The sequence below is a fragment of the Heloderma suspectum genome, chromosome 4, assembly GCF_057233095.1.
Source record: "Heloderma suspectum isolate Gila_16-S chromosome 4, 16-S_ref, whole genome shotgun sequence".
Lineage (NCBI taxonomy): Eukaryota > Metazoa > Chordata > Lepidosauria > Squamata > Helodermatidae > Heloderma > Heloderma suspectum.
This window is the reverse complement of record NC_139461.1, coordinates 95,773,231-95,790,289: the sequence shown is the minus strand read 5'-3', so window position 1 is coordinate 95,790,289 and position 17,059 is coordinate 95,773,231. Positions and strand designations below refer to the sequence as shown.

Sequence of the window (17,059 nt, the reverse complement as noted above, 5' to 3'; positions counted from 1 at the left end):
GGGTTGGGGCACACAGCAACTATACCAGGGAGAACCTGACTTAAGGAAAAGAATCAGACTTTAAGCAGTCTCAGGAAATCCCTTTTTCCCTGATAAGCTCCGAGGTGGCTGCTGGATGGCCACAATGTCATGTATCCCTAATGACCTCAACACGCAGCCAGCTTGGAGTAAATCGCTGGTGGAGACATCCCCCTGGATAATCACTGTAATCCTAGGAAAACAGCACTGAGGATGGAATCACTTACACATACCCAAGATGTGATAATCAAGACTTGTGGTGGGCAGGAATGTCTCAAGTCTACCTTCAAGAGTGCTTCCAGATGAGGCCTTCATCATGTCATTATCCTACTTAATTCATGGAGTTTTATGGGGTCCAAACAACATCATCTTCCACTCATAACCCTCTTGTATTTTCCCACCTTTTTTCTTTCCATGTTTTTCTTACCGCGAAAAATCCATTAAGGATGAAAAGGTGGAATAGCTGCACAATGCCTTCTCATTGTTAGTGCTAGGACCCTATCCATCTGGGAGTACTCCAGGTCTGCCCACCTACTAACTCCTCTCTCAGGTTGCTCACTTAGGACTTCTCCACACCAGGCTTTTCATCCTGCAGTTTACTGGGGCTTTTGCTTCCGGATTCTTTGCAGGATTAAGCTTGGCTCCTTTACACGGGCAGACACATGCTTTGAATTGGGGACTTTGTCTGCAAGTTCTATATGTTTCATTATACAGCCACTAGATGGCACTGTTGTATAGTGGAACTGTGTAATTACACTTACACACTTCCAATATAGAGGATTAAGGTTCTTTATTAGGTTATCTCAGATCTTTTGAAACCCGAGTTAAATGTCAGAAAGCACAAGACATGCCCTGGAGGTTGACAACATTGTGTAAAGGACCTGCAAACTTCTGTGACTCATGACTAATCATGAGTTTGCAATAAAAGACTTGTGTAGAAATGCCCTTACTGTTGCTTCTTGACCCTCGTACAGGTTTCTCAGGAGACAGGTAAGGTGCTCTGGTACTCCCATCACTTTAAGAATTTGCCACAGTTTGTTTTGATCCACACAATCAAAGGCTTTAGCGTAGTCAATGAAGCAGAAATAGATGTTTTTCTGGAATTCTCTTGCTTTCTCCATGATCCAGCGAAAGTTGGCGATTTGATCTCTAGTTCCTCTGCCTCTTCGAAACCCCGCTTGTACTTCCGGTAGTTCTCAGTTCGCATACTGCTGAAGCCTAGCTTGTAGGATTTTGAGCATCACCTTGCTGGCATGTGAAATGAGTGCAATTGTGCGGTAGTTTGAACACTCTTTGGCGTTGCCCTTCTTTGGAATTGGAATGTAAACTGACCTTTTCCAGTCTTGCGGCCATTGTTGAGCGTTCCAAATTTGTTGGTATATTGAATGCAGCACTTTAACAGCATCATCTTTTAGGATTTTAAATAGCTCAGCTGGAATACTGTCATCTCTGCTAGCTTTGTTGTTACTAATGCTTCCTAAGGCCCACTTGACTTCACTCTCTAGGATGTCCGGCTCAAGTTCAGTGAGCGCACTATCATGGCTATCAGGGACATTCAGATCTTTCCTGTATAGTTCTTCTGTGTATTCTTGCCACCTCTTCTTAATCTCATCTGCTTCTGTTAGGTCCCTGCCTTCTTTGTCCTTTATCATGCCCGTCTTTGCACAAAACATTCCCTTGAGATCTCCAATTTTCTTGAAGAGATCTCTAGTCTTTCCCATTCTGTTGTTTTCCTCGATTTCTTTGCATTGTTCATTTAAGAAGGCCTTCTTGTCTCTCCTTGCTATTCTCTGGAACTCTGCATTCAGTTGGATAGATCTTCCCCTTTCTCCCTTGCTTTTCGCTTCCCTTCTTTCCTCAGCTACTTGTAAAGCTTCATCAGACAGCCACTTGGCTTTCTTGCACTTCTTTTTCTTTGGGATGGATTTTGTTGCTGCCTCCTGAACAATGTTACGGACCTCCGTCCATAGTTCCTCAGGCACTCTGTCTATCAGGTCTAATCCCTTAAATCTATTCCTTACCTCCACTGTATATTCATAAGGGATATGATTTAGGTCATACCTGAATGGTTTAGTGGTTTTCCCTACGTTCTTCAATTTAAGCCGAAATTTTGCAACAAGAAGCTCATGATCTGAGCCACAGTCAGCTCCAGCTCTTGTTTTTACTGACTGTATGGAGCTTCTCCATCTTTGGCTGCAAAGAACATAATCAATCTTATTTCAATATTGACCATCTGGTGATGTCCATGTGTAGAGTCGTCTCTTGTGCTGTTGGAAAAGAGTGTTTGCTATGATCAGCGTGTTCTCTTGGCAAAACTCTATTAGCTTTTGTCCTGCTTCGTTTTGTACACCAAGGCCATGCCTGCCTGTTATCCTGGTGATTTCTTGACTTCCTACTTTAGCATTCCAATCCCCTATGATGAAGAGGGTACCTGTACGAGGGTGAAGAAGCAACAGTAAGAACCAGACATGGAACAACCGAGTGGTTCAAAATTGGGAAAGGAGTACGACAAGGCTGCATATTGTCACCCTGCTTATTTAACAGAGGACATCATGAAAAACACCAGGTATCATGCAGTACATCATGAAAAACGCCGGGTTGGATGAATCACAGGTCGGAATTAAGATTGCTGGGAGAATTATCAACAACCTCCGATATGCAGACGATACCACCCTAATGGCAGAAAGTGAAGAGGATCTAAAGAGCCTCTTGTTGAGGGTGAAAGAGGAGAGTGCAAAAGCTGGTTTGAAACTCAACATTAAAAAAACGAAGATCATGGCATCTGGCCCCATCACTTCCTGGCATATAGAAGGGGAAGAAATGGAAGCAGTGACAGATTTTACTTTCTTGGGCTCCAAGATCACTGCAGATGGTGACTGTAGCCATGAAATAAAAAGATGCTTGCTCCTTGGGAGGAAAGCTATGGCAAACCTAGACAGCATAGTAAGAAGCAGAGACATCACCTTGCCGACAAAGGTCCGTCTAATCAAAGCTATGGTTTTCCCAGTAGTAATGTATGGCTGTGAGAGCTGGACTATAAGGAAGGCTGAGCGCCGAAGAATCGATGCTTTCGAACTGTGGTGCTGGAGAAGACTGTTACGAGTCCCCTGGACTGCAAGGAGGTCAAATCAGTCAATCCTAAAGGAAATCAACCCTGACTGCTCATTGGAAGGACAGATACTGAAGCTGAAGCTGAAATATTTTGGTCACCTAATGCGAAGAGAAAACTCTCTGGAAAAGACCCTGATGCTGGGAAAGACTGAAGGCAAAAGGAGAAGGGGACGGCAGAGGATGAGATGGATAGATAGTATCACCGATGCAATGAATATGAACTTGAGCACACTCCGGGAGAGAACGCAGGACAGGAAGGCCTGGCGTACTATGGTCCATGGGGTCATGAAGAGTCGGACATGACTGAATGACTGAACAACAATAACAAAGAAATGCTCTTAGTAGAGATCCTGCATTTGGTAAAATGATGCCAGCTCTTCAGGTTATGATAGTTTGAGGCTATGGAGGCAAATGAGCAGGTGGTATTTTGCAAAATCAAGGGGCGGGAAGCATGACCTATGCCCTGCAAAAGAAAGGATAGGACAAAGATGAGAAAAAGAGATTGTCTCCCCTTATCCCAGAAAGGCATATTTCAGAATATGCCTAAATGTAGGAGCAGCTTACTGATAGGTTGATGGAGGAATAGCAGAGTGGATGATGTATGTTATCCATGCTTATACCATGAGATACAATTAGTATGCTATAGGTTTAGGTAATGTCCTGCATTTTTCAGCATTTCCAGTGTCTGGGAATTATATTTAAGTGAAAGAGAAAATGGTACACAGTATTTGCACAAATATATTGGCTCAGCTCCTCAGTTTTTGCTGTGTGAGAGGAAGGAGCTTCTGTTCTCAGGAGAACTCTTCTCCTCCAAACAGAATTTCCTTCCATTCACAGAGCAAAAACCGAGGATCCAAACCTTTAGCTATAAAGTGAATTTATTCACAGTTCTACAGCAGGTACATATTATCTTCTGCGTGTTATTTGCTAGACTGACCACTGCAAAGCATTGTTCAATGTTATATGATTCTAGTCATTCTCAGATAATCCCAGTGACAAAAAGGAATATGAGGACCTCCAAATTTTGATGTTAGTAGGTTAGGTAAATTGTATTATTGTTGTCATCTTCTGAGACTTTAAAAAATGCTGCATGATGGACATAGATGCAGCCGTCTTGCTAAATTGACAATCGGAACTGGTGCCATCTGTTACAGACCCAACCATAATTTTGTGGATTGCATCTATTCTGTTACAACAAAACACTGTCATTTTAAATTCATACACATAAAGTATATATGTGAAACAGATGCCAACAAAATGGAACTAGTTAACTCTTATGCTAGAGAGGCATATTGTGATGGGTTTCCTGGCAGCTGGTTTGGCAATAAAATCGTATATTATAATTATTATATCAGATCATATATTAGTAGGGTTAGTAAAACATGCTGGGATTGGGAAGATGGCAGAATTTCTCAGTTTATGAATGGATAAAGCCACATTGGAACCAGTCTCTTGGAACTGAGTTCAATTGTTGCAGCCTGGCGTTACAGCAGAGCTTCACTCCAAAATGGCATCCATCTGGCTTCACAGATGTACATGAGGAAGGATGATTTGCTTCCTTCAAGCAAATCTCAAACACTGCCAATTTTATAGAATCTAGTGTAGGGTGAAAATAGGGGTATTGAGATAAAGGGTCTGTTTGAACAATCCAGTCCATATCAGCTCTGAGGCCCACTTCACATGTAGTTGCTGCATTATGGGAGCCACCACCTGATGAGCAATTCCCCACAAGGGCAGGCTGTGTGTGAATGGTGGGCCTCAGAGCTGATGTGATGGGGCCAGCGGTATGGGTCTTGTTCCAGTGGAAAGACCAACAAAATCAGCCTGACTCACATGACTTGATTATGTCATTCATGTGTAGCTTGTGGCTTAGTGCACCAAGGATACAGGGTCATTACACCACTGTGGCTGCATCTGAAGGGGGACAGAGTCTATGAAAAATCCTGCAGCCATCACAGCTGGCCATATGGTTACCTGGCTGTTCTCATTTCATAGCCAGATCAAGTTTCACATATTGAGAATTGATCTGTTTGCATGATAAGAGGATTTGGACAGCTGCAGTGCATGACAGATTTGTGTCCTGCGCGGTGGGCTTTATCTTCTGCAAAGTGGTCACTCTCCATCCCTTAAAATGTATGGGATGGCTTACTGGATTATGTGGGGTCACTCTATTATCCACCCAGTGGTCCAGCAGTCCAAATAGTTCATTGTTATATTATCAGACTAGGATGGGCTTCTCTCTACCATTCCATGTTACAAGTACCCAACTGGCCATGTTTGCACATAGCTATGATGCAATTCAGTAACCTATGAAATCCTAAACTTGAATTCTTCCTGTGCCATACACTCAAAAAGTACTTAGAGTATTTATAAGTCAGTCTCTTTCTCTCAGCTCTTTTACTCATTCTGCACTATGGGGAAATATTAACCTACTGTATGGGATTTTTGTTTCAGGGTTACAAAACCAATCAAAACCCACTGTGGGGAATGGAAAGGAGGAGAAAGAAGGAACACTTTATCTGTGGCTATCCTGTACTGAGTAGGGAATGACCTTCAAGGTCCCTTCCAACTCTTATCATTCTATGTGGATGGTATTGGTTGCCAGCTGGGTACCTGTAACATGTGAGAAACTGAGGAGGGAAAGGAAAATGCAGCAGTGGTGGTTTAGAGAAAGATGCTGGATGTAGGTGTTAGGGTTAGGTAGATGCCTGCTGGGAAGCTTAAAAACAACAACACCCTCTCCCTGATCTATGCAAGGAGGTTTTAGACAGCAATCCTTAACCTGAGCCCTTTAGTGGAATGAGAGCCAGTGTAGTGTAATGGTTAGAGTGTTGGAATGAGACTCAGGAGATTCAGGTTCTAGTCCCCACTCACCCATTAAGCTCACTGGGTGACTTTGGGCCAGTCACTGACTCTCAGCCTAACTTACCTCACAGCATTGTTGTAAGCTCTGAATGGGAGTGCAACATTTTTTGGCAGGTGCCCACTTGTGTTTATTACATTCTGAGAAAGCTTTTTTTTTTTTTTTTAAGTCATGCCCCACAAAGTGGTTAAATGTAAGTCTAAAAACGGGAGGGAAGAAAGGTACATTCACACAAAAGCTTCATAATGGGAGGGTGATAGGAAAGATTGATAGAGGGCTCTCTGCTGTCATAATTTATCTTAAAAAGGGTCACCCCCAAACACTTGCAAATAGAATCTTATATTCCTCCCTCAAAACCTGTTTGTCAGTTCTGCCCATTAATGGAGAAGGTTTTACTAAATCTATGTGCTACACTTTCCACAACAGTCAGTGGTGGCAATCCACCTTAAAGTATCTTGCACTCAACTTGAGGATCCCAGTCCACCATTTTGGGTTCTCTAGTTTAAGTGGCAGGTCCTTGCCCACACCAGCAAAACTTACATTCTACACTGGCATGGTGTTTTACACTTAGGAAACGGATTTCTTTTTAAAGTGCACTTCAGTTCCATTTATATTGCCATAGATTGTCTGCAAATTAGCAAGTCATTGTGCATTCCGAATTGTGCATATGAGGGATTCCAAGCACGTGGGATCATTTAATTTATTGCCGGATGTCAAGTCAATAGGCATTGAAGGGGAAAGCTTAATCCAGCCTAAAAATCAATTGCTGGGCTCTCTGCTGAAGCCAGCTTCCTGTGCTTTATTCAGATAAATTGATTCTGCAGCTAGCAGAGGAAAAAAGCACATGTTTCTGAATGCCCCACCACAGGCATATTGCAGAAAGAAGGAGATGGCAAACAGATCAGAAAAGAATTACAGCTGCTGTGATTTCTAACTCACTTTCCTATTTAAAGGGACATGGCAGTTATCACACTGTATATATAAAATATACATTATAGACTTAGGGCACAATCCCATGCATGTTTAGACAGAAAAAAGCCCTACAATTCCCAGCATGCCCCAGCCAGCATGGCCAGCTAGAGGGATGCTGGGAGTTATAGGACTTTTCCCCCCATCTAACCATGCATGGGATTGCTCCCTGAGACAACAAACTTTTCTAGGTGGTGTCGCAAATGAATCTCACAGGTGTATAATTATACTTTATTTAAACCAGACTCTCAGCAAGTTTTGAACAGATAATTTCTATCAGTTGGAGAACTGGTCATTTATCACTATAATGAAGAGAGATCGGGGTCCTTCTAGATGGAGGGCTCCTAGCGCTACTACTCAAAAGGCATTGTGCAGCAGTTTCATCTTTTTTTTCTCTAATGGATTTTCTGTTATAACAAAAAGATGGAAATGGTGAGAAAACACAAGAGGGTTACAAGTGGACGACGATGTGACCTGGAGCTCTCGTAAAGTTCTGTGAATGAGGCAGGTGATGCGGTGATATAAACCTCATCAACGCACACCTAGAGCCTCACCTACCATGTTGGTCCCTAACTAATGAAGACTACAGAGCAAGGAAAGGTTATGACTTTTAGGGCACAAATCCTATGCATGTTTAGACAGTAAAAAGTCTGGCTCCCAGCATGCCCCATGCTGGCTGAGGCATGCTGGGAGTTGGAGTTTTTTTTTGTCTAAACGCACATAGGATCACACCCTTATTGGACTACTTAGTTTTTTAAATAGTGGAATTCAGTGATTTAAAAAAAATACTAGAAAAGATTCAACATATCCAAGCTTTTGAAGACCCCCATAGAGACACTTGTTCTTAATTGCAAAGGGCCAGGAAAAGCAGTGGTGGCTCTGCACTTATTTGGATTGTAGCCTAAGAATTCATAAAACTTTCCTTCTTAAATGTTTTGTTTTTCCTGCATGCCATGTTTGCAGGTACTCCATGAGCCTGGAGCATTGCACAAGGTGTCAGTCATGGTTCAAACTCATTTTATTTTCCGACAGTAACTGGACTGACCAATGTGAAATAACCAGTAAAGCAGGTGAAAATAGTGCATTATTAAGGCTTAGCAAGTCTGAGACTTGTTAAGTGTTTGGATTGGAGACTGGAAGCCCATGTGAACACCTCAGAGCTTCCCCCAAAGAAAAAGCAGTTTACACGGGGGCCCTGGGCAGTCTCCCATCCTAAGAACATAAGAACAGTTGTACCAGATTGAAAGTTTTGGTATTTTATACTATAGCTCTGGAGGGTGTATGGAACCTGAGTCTTCTGAGCAAGGTCACATTTTGCTGACTTATTTTAACTGTACTTATGCAGTAGTTATACAGACTGACTTTGGAGACTATTTCATGCAGCTAAAAAAGGGGGGATCTAACCCACAGAAGCTTATGCCATAGTACATTTGTTAGCCTTTAAGGTACCACAGGACTAAGTATTGCATATTCTCCCTCCATTTGTGGAAGGACTTGGTTCCAGAGGTTCCTGCTAGAGGATGGGGGTGGGGGGATTTTCACTGATCCCCCCCTTCCCCCAGTGCCCTTTTAAAAGCTGTTTTGGAGGGTCCGGGAATCCTTTGGAACAGGGGGAAGAAGAAACTGGCAAGAATAGCCTTCCTCTGTTTCCTCCAGCAGGGCATCCTTTGACTGGAACTCCACTCATATATTGCAATATGTAATTTGAAGGCATGCTCATATAAAGAATAGTTGTTAGTAAATGATAGTAAATGTTATATCTCATTTTCTCTAAGTTCAATAAATGTGAAAATCAAGATTCAAGCAGTACTGTAATACCACACAAGATGTTATGTTAAAAACAACAACAGTGGAGCAGGCCAAGTCAGAAGGAATTAAGCGATGCAATTTGCCATAAAGCCCACAAGATGGCAATATTATTTACCTTTAGTCAATATACCAAATATTTGTTGGATATTGCAAAGTGTCCCACAGTATTCAAATGAAGATAGAACAGCAGGGATTATACCACAGCTGAACTGAAGGTTATAATATGGTTTGGTAACATTTTCAGTGGTGTAGAAAAGCATCCCATGATTTGGGAATTTGGTGACTGTAAGAGGAGGCGAAAGTGTTGTCTATTTAGGGTGAGGGGAATGCTTCATGAATTTGTTTGCTCTCAATGACATTAGCATGTAGCCAAGTTTGACTTCCTGTATAATGCTGCGATGGCATCCTGCTCATTATGTGTTCACCGACTGACTGGGATCACCAACATGGCTGATCCAAGAGACACTGCCCTCACCTTCAGTTGACTTTGTTTGCCTTTAGTGATGTCTCATAGGCAAATATAGTTAGCTAGACAAACTTCTGCCACTACATGATATCCACTGCATAGGATCATTTATATGACTAATTGAGGAAGAGGATACAGCAATGAAAAAAATGGCACCAGTGCAGCAATGGCAGTGAATGTGCTTGAATAGAAGATGAACATTCTCACAATTGAGAGATTTTCCAGGAAATGTTCCAGATCCCTGAAAACACCACTTTCAATCCAAAAAATCAAAGTGGGAGAACATTCAGTGAAGCGTTAGACCCTACTATAAAGCAATTTGTCACCTCAGTGATATTCTGGCTTAATATTCTTGTCACAGTGAGCAGTATAGAAAGAGAAGCTGTATATCTTAATATTTACATAAAGTCAGTGCATGAAAGGACAACAAAGATATCCTGTAAATTTTGTATGTCTTCTTTATTGTAGCACTGGTATGAAATCCAAATTCAGAGAAATTCATCATGAAATTCTAGAAAGCTGTGTAGAAAACTGATTCATTGTTAACGATCTTTGATGCATGACACCTTTGCTGCTCACAGCTTGCTGCCAATTCATATTACGTGCGTCAATACCATTTGTATTTTCTATTAAAACCATGATTCTCTACTTCCAGTGTTTATCCAGAAGAATTATATGTAAGCCCATTGGTTCCACTAGCATTACAGGGACATTTTGTGAAGATGCAAAATGACCTTTCAGTCAACTTTTGCTGCATGTATCCCATTTTTGTAAACTCCTGTACCATGAACAAGTATCACAGCAAGAAAAGGTTCATTCAGTTGTTTCCCTATCTATTGTCTTCAACTATTATAGTTCGTCTAGGGTAGACATCAATATCCACAAATATATAGCGATATTCGTATTTTCCACTTTCAGGATTCTGAAAAAAAATAATAATGGGGGGATCAATTTTCTTCCACACAAGAATTTAAGCGTTAGACCCACATAGTTCATAGAAGCTGTTGTACCTCTTTCACTTCGAGATGTACAGTCCCTTGTTTTCCTTTTTCTGAGCCCTCAATGTAGAATTTTAGGCGCATGTATTTCAGTCCATCTTTTACATACTCAATATGGCTAAAGAAAAACAGCACAAGGAAAGGTTTTGCAAGTTCTGAATGTTACAGGCAAATAATAGTAATAACAAGAATAAGAATAACAACAATAACAATGATGATATAGTCCTAAGGCACAAACTCTACATGTATAACCTTTGCTCAGCTAATTACCATTTCAGAGATCCAAATTATGGTGCAGTCAGTGCCTAGATCAGCCTTCTCCAACCTCGTGGCCTCCAGATGTTTTGTACTACAACTCCCAGCATTCCTGACCATTGGCAATGCTGGCTAGGGCTATTGGAGTTAAAGTCCAAGACACCTGGAGGGCACTATGTTGGGAAAGGCTGCCTTAAATTATTATGAATGTAGAAGATGTCATGTGGTGTGACTATGTTCTGTGATATAGGAAGGGTAGAATAAGCAGACAGGAAATACTTCTCAGAACTGGAAAGACTGTAGTTTGGTGAACAGTGTCCATCTCCTACATTCTACTGAATATAGATCCAAGTTTTTATATGAACTTTACATGACCTCGCAGTAGGAAATTTTGTCCTATTTTGGGAGCTTAGTTACATCCATTTAGTCATGTTTATATCTAGGCTTTCACAGTCTGAAGGCTTCGGATGCCCTATTCACAAATAAGTTAAGCCAGAGTATTTGAGTCTAAGTTGATTTACATCTCATCCTACACATATTTACTCAATAGTGAGTCCCACTTAATTAATTTGGTGGAAGTTATGCCCAACGAAGCGGCATAGGATTGCAGCCATAAACAAAGACCCCGCTATAACTCAGTGTGTCTCAGAGCTTTGTTTTTTGAACTTCAGCTCCGTCTAAACTTACTTGACCTTTTGAGCCCCTAGCCTATCAGCGGTTATCACTCTGACAGGCAGGATCACTGTGCACAAATGCATTTATGCAGCACTGAAGGATCTGTGGAGTGGAGCACTAATCCACCACTGACATAAGAACAGAACTAGGTGAGTAAGGGGAGACATGATAGAACTGTACAAAATTATGGATGGTGTGGAGAAAGTGGAAAGGGAGACATTTTTCTCCCTCGCTCATAATACAAGAATCCGGGGTCATCACATCAAGCTGATTGCTGGGAGATTCAGGACAGATAGTTAAACTATGGAATTCACTTCCAGAATATGTAGTCATGGCCACCAGTCTGGATGGCTTTAAAAGGGGGTTAGACAAATTCATGGGAGAAAAGACTATCAATGGCTTCTAGTCCTGATGGCTATATATCAACTCCAGTATCATGCCTAGGTACACCAGTTGCTGGGGAACATGGCTGGGGGAACATAACATAAGAAGAGCTATGCTGGATCAGATCAAGGGTACATCTAGTCCAGCTTTCTGTTCACACAGTGGACAACCAGCTGTTGACCAGGAACCCACAAGCAGGACACAAGTGCAACAGCACCCTCCTGCCCATGTTCGCCAGCTACTGGTGCACGTAGGCATACTGCCTCTGAAACTGGAGGATGCTGTTGCACTTGTGCCCTGCTTGTGGGTGCCTGTGGGCAGCTTTTTGGCCACTGTGTGAACATAATGCTGGACTGGATGGACCCTTGGTCTGATCCAGCATAGGTGTTAACTAGAACACTAACCTCAGACTCCCTCTAAAAAACAGATAATTTGGGAAAGAGCTACTGTGGTCAGAAACTCCCACATGTTCCCTGCCTCTTCAGCTTCAATGATTAGCATAGCAGAGCAGGTGGTGACAACGCTGAAACATAGCTTCTGGGAGGAAAGTACCTGTGGTTCTTCCTGCTGAAGGGTCTTCCCTGTACCTGAAGTGTCCTGCCTGATTTCCAGGTGTCTTGTGCCTCCCAAAGGGGGCCCATTCACCATTTTAGAATCATTGCTTTAGGGCGCAATCTTATGCATGTTTAGGCAGCAAAAGTCCTATAACTCAGCATGCTGGGAGTTACAGGACTTTTTGTCTCAACATGCATAGGACTGCGTCCTTAGCTCCTTATATAATATTGGCACATATATACATAGCTTGTAAGGGCTGCTTCACACAATACTTTTCTGACATGGAGATTAACGTCTGTACTGCAAAAGGTGCACATTTTCTAGGTTTGAATGGGTATAACATCTTTTTGCAATGGATACAAGGATAGGAAAACTGACAAATGGGCCCTGTTGTGGCAGCCTTCTGTGTATTTTCATTGACAGCAACACTCACCCTACCCTTAAAACTTGACATGTTTATACTGCCCCCTTTTGCCCCTCCCCACAAACAAAGAGATTAATCTCAAGTGTGAAGCAACTTCCAGAATAATGCTATCTAGAAAACATTCCTCATTCCCCTTGTTATAAACCAGCCTTTCCCAACCTGGTGCCCTCCAGATATGCTTGGACTATAACTCCCAGGATTCCTGACCATTAGCTATGCTGGCTAGGGCTGATGGGAGTCGAAATCTAAAACATCTGGAGGGCACCAGGTTGAGGAAGGCTCTTATACACCAAAAGAATGTCGCTTATATTTTAATGAATTCCTTAAGGCAAAAAGGCATTCTTAAGAAAAATATGTTTAAGCATAAGAAAGAGGAAGAAAAAGATGTATATGCTTGGAATAAAGAAACACTTTTCCTAGGGGAGGATCCAGTAGCGTGTTACCGCTATTGATGTTGTGCTAGTGGAAACCAATGCTTGTGCAACATCAGTAGTGCTTGCTAGCATGTTGGGTTGCCTGGGAAACCCTGCACGTTAGCAAGTGCTACTGAAGTTGTGCAAGCATTGGTTTCTGCTGAAACATGAATAGCGATAGCACCCTACTGAATCCTTCCCAAAGTTCCCAAATGGTTTACTGAAAGTCTATATGCAAGATTCTAACAATAGCAGGATAAGTTACTTAGGATTTGCTATTACACTTGTTTTAAAAAATGAACATTCATGTCTACATCATGTTAGATGAACACTGTCTCTTGTCTGTTTCTATGAGCAGCCATTCTGCAGTGGAAAGGTCTCGGTACGTGCATGAGAATACCAGTTATCTTACACTTGTGTAAGACTCCAGGCCACCTCCATTACAATGGCTGTTGCCAGTGTTCTAAGCGTCACTGTGCCACATTCATGTATACAGTTCTGTCCAGAAGGAGATGGAGCAGGGTTCCTTTCAGCATCCTTGGGATCCAGCATAAATGTATGTTTGCAATAAATAATACTAAGGAAATTACTGGACACTTTCTTGGAAAGCAGGTCTATTTGCAAGGGACAGAGTTGTACTTTAAGCTTAGATTCAGGCTGCTAGCCTAGGCCTCAAGGTCTTTTCTTCTTTACCACCTTCTGCTTTAGGTGACAGTGAGAAAAGCGATTACAACAAATGCCAGGTAGGATGAATGATGTAAGCAACAAGTTCATAGACAATGTTAATAGAAGAAAACTGCTGCTTTTGTAAGAGATGCATTAATAGCTACCTGACCAGTTGTCTTCTCCCACGGCGAGTTGCTTCACCATAACCTTTTATGGGTTCACCGAAAACTCCTATTACCTAAGCAGTAAGGACAGGAGAGGATGCTTAGTGGTCCATCTTTTATCAAGCAGTAGTTGAGTGACTTCCTGAATAATGCTGTCGAGGCTTCCCTGACAGCTTGCCTACAATTACTTGTCTTCTCTGAAATGAGCATCCGGAGAGAATGCTAGACACGTTCTAGGATGCACTCCCACTTTGTGCAGAGCAACAGCGAGGTCCACGCGGGCTAACAAGTGCCCAGATCCCAGGCTAACACGCGCCCCCCCCCCCACGTAACATACGCCAGAATCCTCTACAATGTGCAGGGAGCCTGGAGGATATCTTGGTAGCCTAGTTGATATGGGAAGGGTTCCCCCTGAAAAGTTTTGAAAACCCATTGCACTAAGTGATTTACAGTCAGGGCTAGAAATATTGGAACAAGGATAAATGTCCTTTCTGGCCCTGACTGTATGTTGCCTGGTCTTCGCTATTGATGTAACTTTCACAGATTGACTCATGTTCGTTGCTGTCTGGTCAACTGCCATGCAGGAATTTAGCAAGGATACTGCAATGGTCTCTTATGCAGTTACCTATGACCATAGAAGACTCTCCTGGAGCTAGTCTGTGCAAACACTACCCTCACACTTCCTGTGGCACACTCCAAGAGAGATGAAATTTTACTAATTTGCCAAGGAAAAGAGTTATCATTTCAACCCATCTAACTGTGTTTACAGCTAACTATGACCTTGCAATGGGACGTTTGTTTCCACACAACAAAGACCAGCCAATTCCAATTTAAATCCACTTTTAGTACTGTGAATTGGTCCTCTATTCAAGATAAAAACTATCTTTTAGAATAAACAACAGAAAGTGGCAGTGGTTAAGAGGAGCTAGAGAAGATAAGGTTTCCTTTCTGATAAAAGAAAGGGCAGTTCTCAGCGAGAAACTCTTTCACTCAAACATGAAACAAACCTCAGGATGAGCTCTGCATTTTTCTAAGGCATCTCCATAGATCTTACTAGGACTGGAGGATGAGAACAACTCCTTAAAAATCACATAGAATAAGCCACCTGAAACAGGAAAAGAAAATGCAAATGAAGCAAGAATCTGTCTACTGAAGCGGTGAATCGTGAAGCACTTGTAAGTTAGGGAAAAATGTTCCTGTTTCAACAACCTGTGACACCGATTCCAACCACCACCACTATTAAGTAGGTGAAGTCTCTTCCAGCTTCTTTCACTGAAAGAGAAAAAAATGGAATAAAACAGCAATTACACAATATCAGGTAACAAAACTCACAACGTCATCTCCTGTACACACATCCAATGGTTCTTAATGGCTTCCTCTAAAACTGAAGATAAAAACAGCAGTTTTTGTCTTAAGAATAACAGAAGAAAACCGTTAAAATGATTTTGTATTAGGACCTCCTGGAGCTGTGTGAGAGAAATTCCGAGAGGAATTTTAGTGCAGGTTTGCTGTCAAGATAGAGTTTAGGCGGGCAGGTACCTCTGCTTTCTTTTCACAAGGGCAGCAAGTTCTTCTTTTTAGGCTAAAGTTTGACAAAAGTCTTTCTGTGACTGCTTAGTCTTGATTGTTGGATATTGCTGATGTCATTGGGCAGTATCCAATGCTGTCACAGCGCTAGCACTAAGGATGTTGCACTAGCGGAAACCAGCTCTAGCATACTGAGCAATTGACCAGTTAAATATTGTTGATTGGCTACCTATTATTCAGTTACAGTCAAATATTGTTAACAGGAACACTTACTGTGTCAATGGAAATGTGTCTTTTAAAATTTTAATTATGGGGTCATTTGTTAGGAAGGCAGTGTATGTAAGGGTAGCTTGACACACAGTTCTCCAGCACCAAAGGCAAACCTGGCAGCATAGCAAATATTTCCCCACTGGTTACCCACTTTAACCACAGACAGTGCCAAAACAAAAACACAAACAGTCAGCAGCACTAAAGGTCACTGCCTAGAGCAGCTGTCTCCAACCTGGTACCCTCCAGATGTGGACTGCAATTCCATCATTCCTAGCCAGCATGGTCACTGACACATCTGGAGGGCACCAGGCTGGAGGAGCCTGGCCTGGAGTAGCATTCCCCAGTCCGGATGGCCAGTCGGTCAGGAAGTTGGGAGTTGCAGTCCAAAACATCTGGAGGGCCCCGGGTTGGGAAGGCTGGCATAGACAGAAGAGTGTCAGACTAGAACCAGGGAGACATGAGGGGTCATACTTCAGTGGTAGAGCACATGCTTTGCAGGCAGAAGGTCCCAGGTTCAATCCCCAGGTAGGGCTAGGAAAGAATCTCCAGGCAGGGCTAGGAAAGCATCCTGCCTGAAATCCTGGAGAGCTGCTGCCAGTCAGAGTCGACAATACTGGGCTAGATGTACCAATGGTTTGACTCAGTCTGAAGCAGCTTTCCTATGCTCCTATGAGATTGGGGTTCAAATCCTGTCAGTGAAGAGGCCCTTGAAGTGACCAGTCACAATCCCAGCCTGCATGGCCAATGGTCAGGAATGCTGGGAGTTGTCATCCAAGCACATCTGGAGGGCCCTGGGCTGGGTAAGGCTCTATAGCCTGGGAAAGCAGTGCACAGACACGACAGAAAGACGTTTATATGTCGATTAACCGCACACGGAACAACAGAGATATGGCCAGAAAGAGGAAGAACTGCCGTCGTATTAATGCCAGTTTAACGTTACTAGTAACCTTTACGCAGCTGTCGCACCAGCCTCCCGCTACTTACCTTTCTGAGCAGCTGACAGGGATGCGCCTCCTTTCGGGCTCCTTCGCACGGACACCTGCGTGCTGTTTTCCGATTTCCCCGCTCTCAGGGCCCGCTCTGGAGTCCAGAGGTTTCGCTTTACCCCCTGGAACCCAAAGGCGCTTCCAGGGCGCAAGGCAGACCCACGGCGGCTCAACCCTTGCCCGAGCCTGAAGCACGCCCAAGTCCTTACAAGCGCTTTCCGAGGATGTGCAAGCGACCACTTCACCGGGGGTCTCAGCAGCTTGTCGCCGCAGTGGAGTCCTCGCACAAAAGAAGAGAGCATCATGACGCGACCCCGCGCGCCGGAGCCCAACTGCAAGACCGAGTCAGATATCACAGTAAAACCTTCTTTCGTCCCATGCAAAGAATCAGATGCATCGTCCCGTAGTAGCTTACTCTCGATGCAAGTCATGCACAGCCCTAGAAAGAAAAATCTTACTAGATCTTTTCTTTATACTTGTTGATGCACTTTTAACAGATCGAAGAG

General features: G+C 42.9%; 1 protein-coding gene across 2 annotated transcripts; it reads right to left on the bottom strand.

Annotated features, from left to right (window-relative positions):
• Positions 1–9,672: 9,672 nt before the first annotated feature.
• Positions 9,673–17,059, bottom strand: TIMM21 (translocase of inner mitochondrial membrane 21). Of its 2 annotated transcripts, XM_084849975.1 has the most exons (6): positions 16,552–17,059; positions 14,980–15,042; positions 14,778–14,875; positions 13,771–13,844; positions 10,247–10,352; positions 9,673–10,158 (listed from the first exon to the last, which is right to left on the bottom strand). In XM_084849975.1, exons 1-6 carry the CDS (start codon positions 16,982–16,984, stop codon positions 10,066–10,068), a joined length of 867 nt encoding a protein of 288 aa, XP_084706101.1. In that variant the 5' UTR covers positions 16,985–17,059; the 3' UTR covers positions 9,673–10,065. The 2 variants fall into 2 exon arrangements, with proteins under 2 accessions (XP_084706101.1, XP_084706102.1); XM_084849976.1 differs by lacking the exon at positions 14,980–15,042.

Excerpts from the sequence above, each read along its gene's own strand:
- TIMM21 (XM_084849975.1), bottom strand. The coding sequence starts at position 16,984 with ATGACTTGCATCGAGAGTAAGCTACTACGGGACGATGCATCTGATTCT. Across the intron at positions 14,876-14,979 it reads GGTTGGAATCGGTGTCACAG|GTGGCTTATTCTATGTGATT; the intron begins GTTGTTGAAACA and ends TTCCTGTTTCAG. Across the intron at positions 10,353-13,770 it reads GGGAGAAGACAACTGGTCAG|CCATATTGAGTATGTAAAAG; the intron begins GTAGCTATTAAT and ends GTTTTTCTTTAG.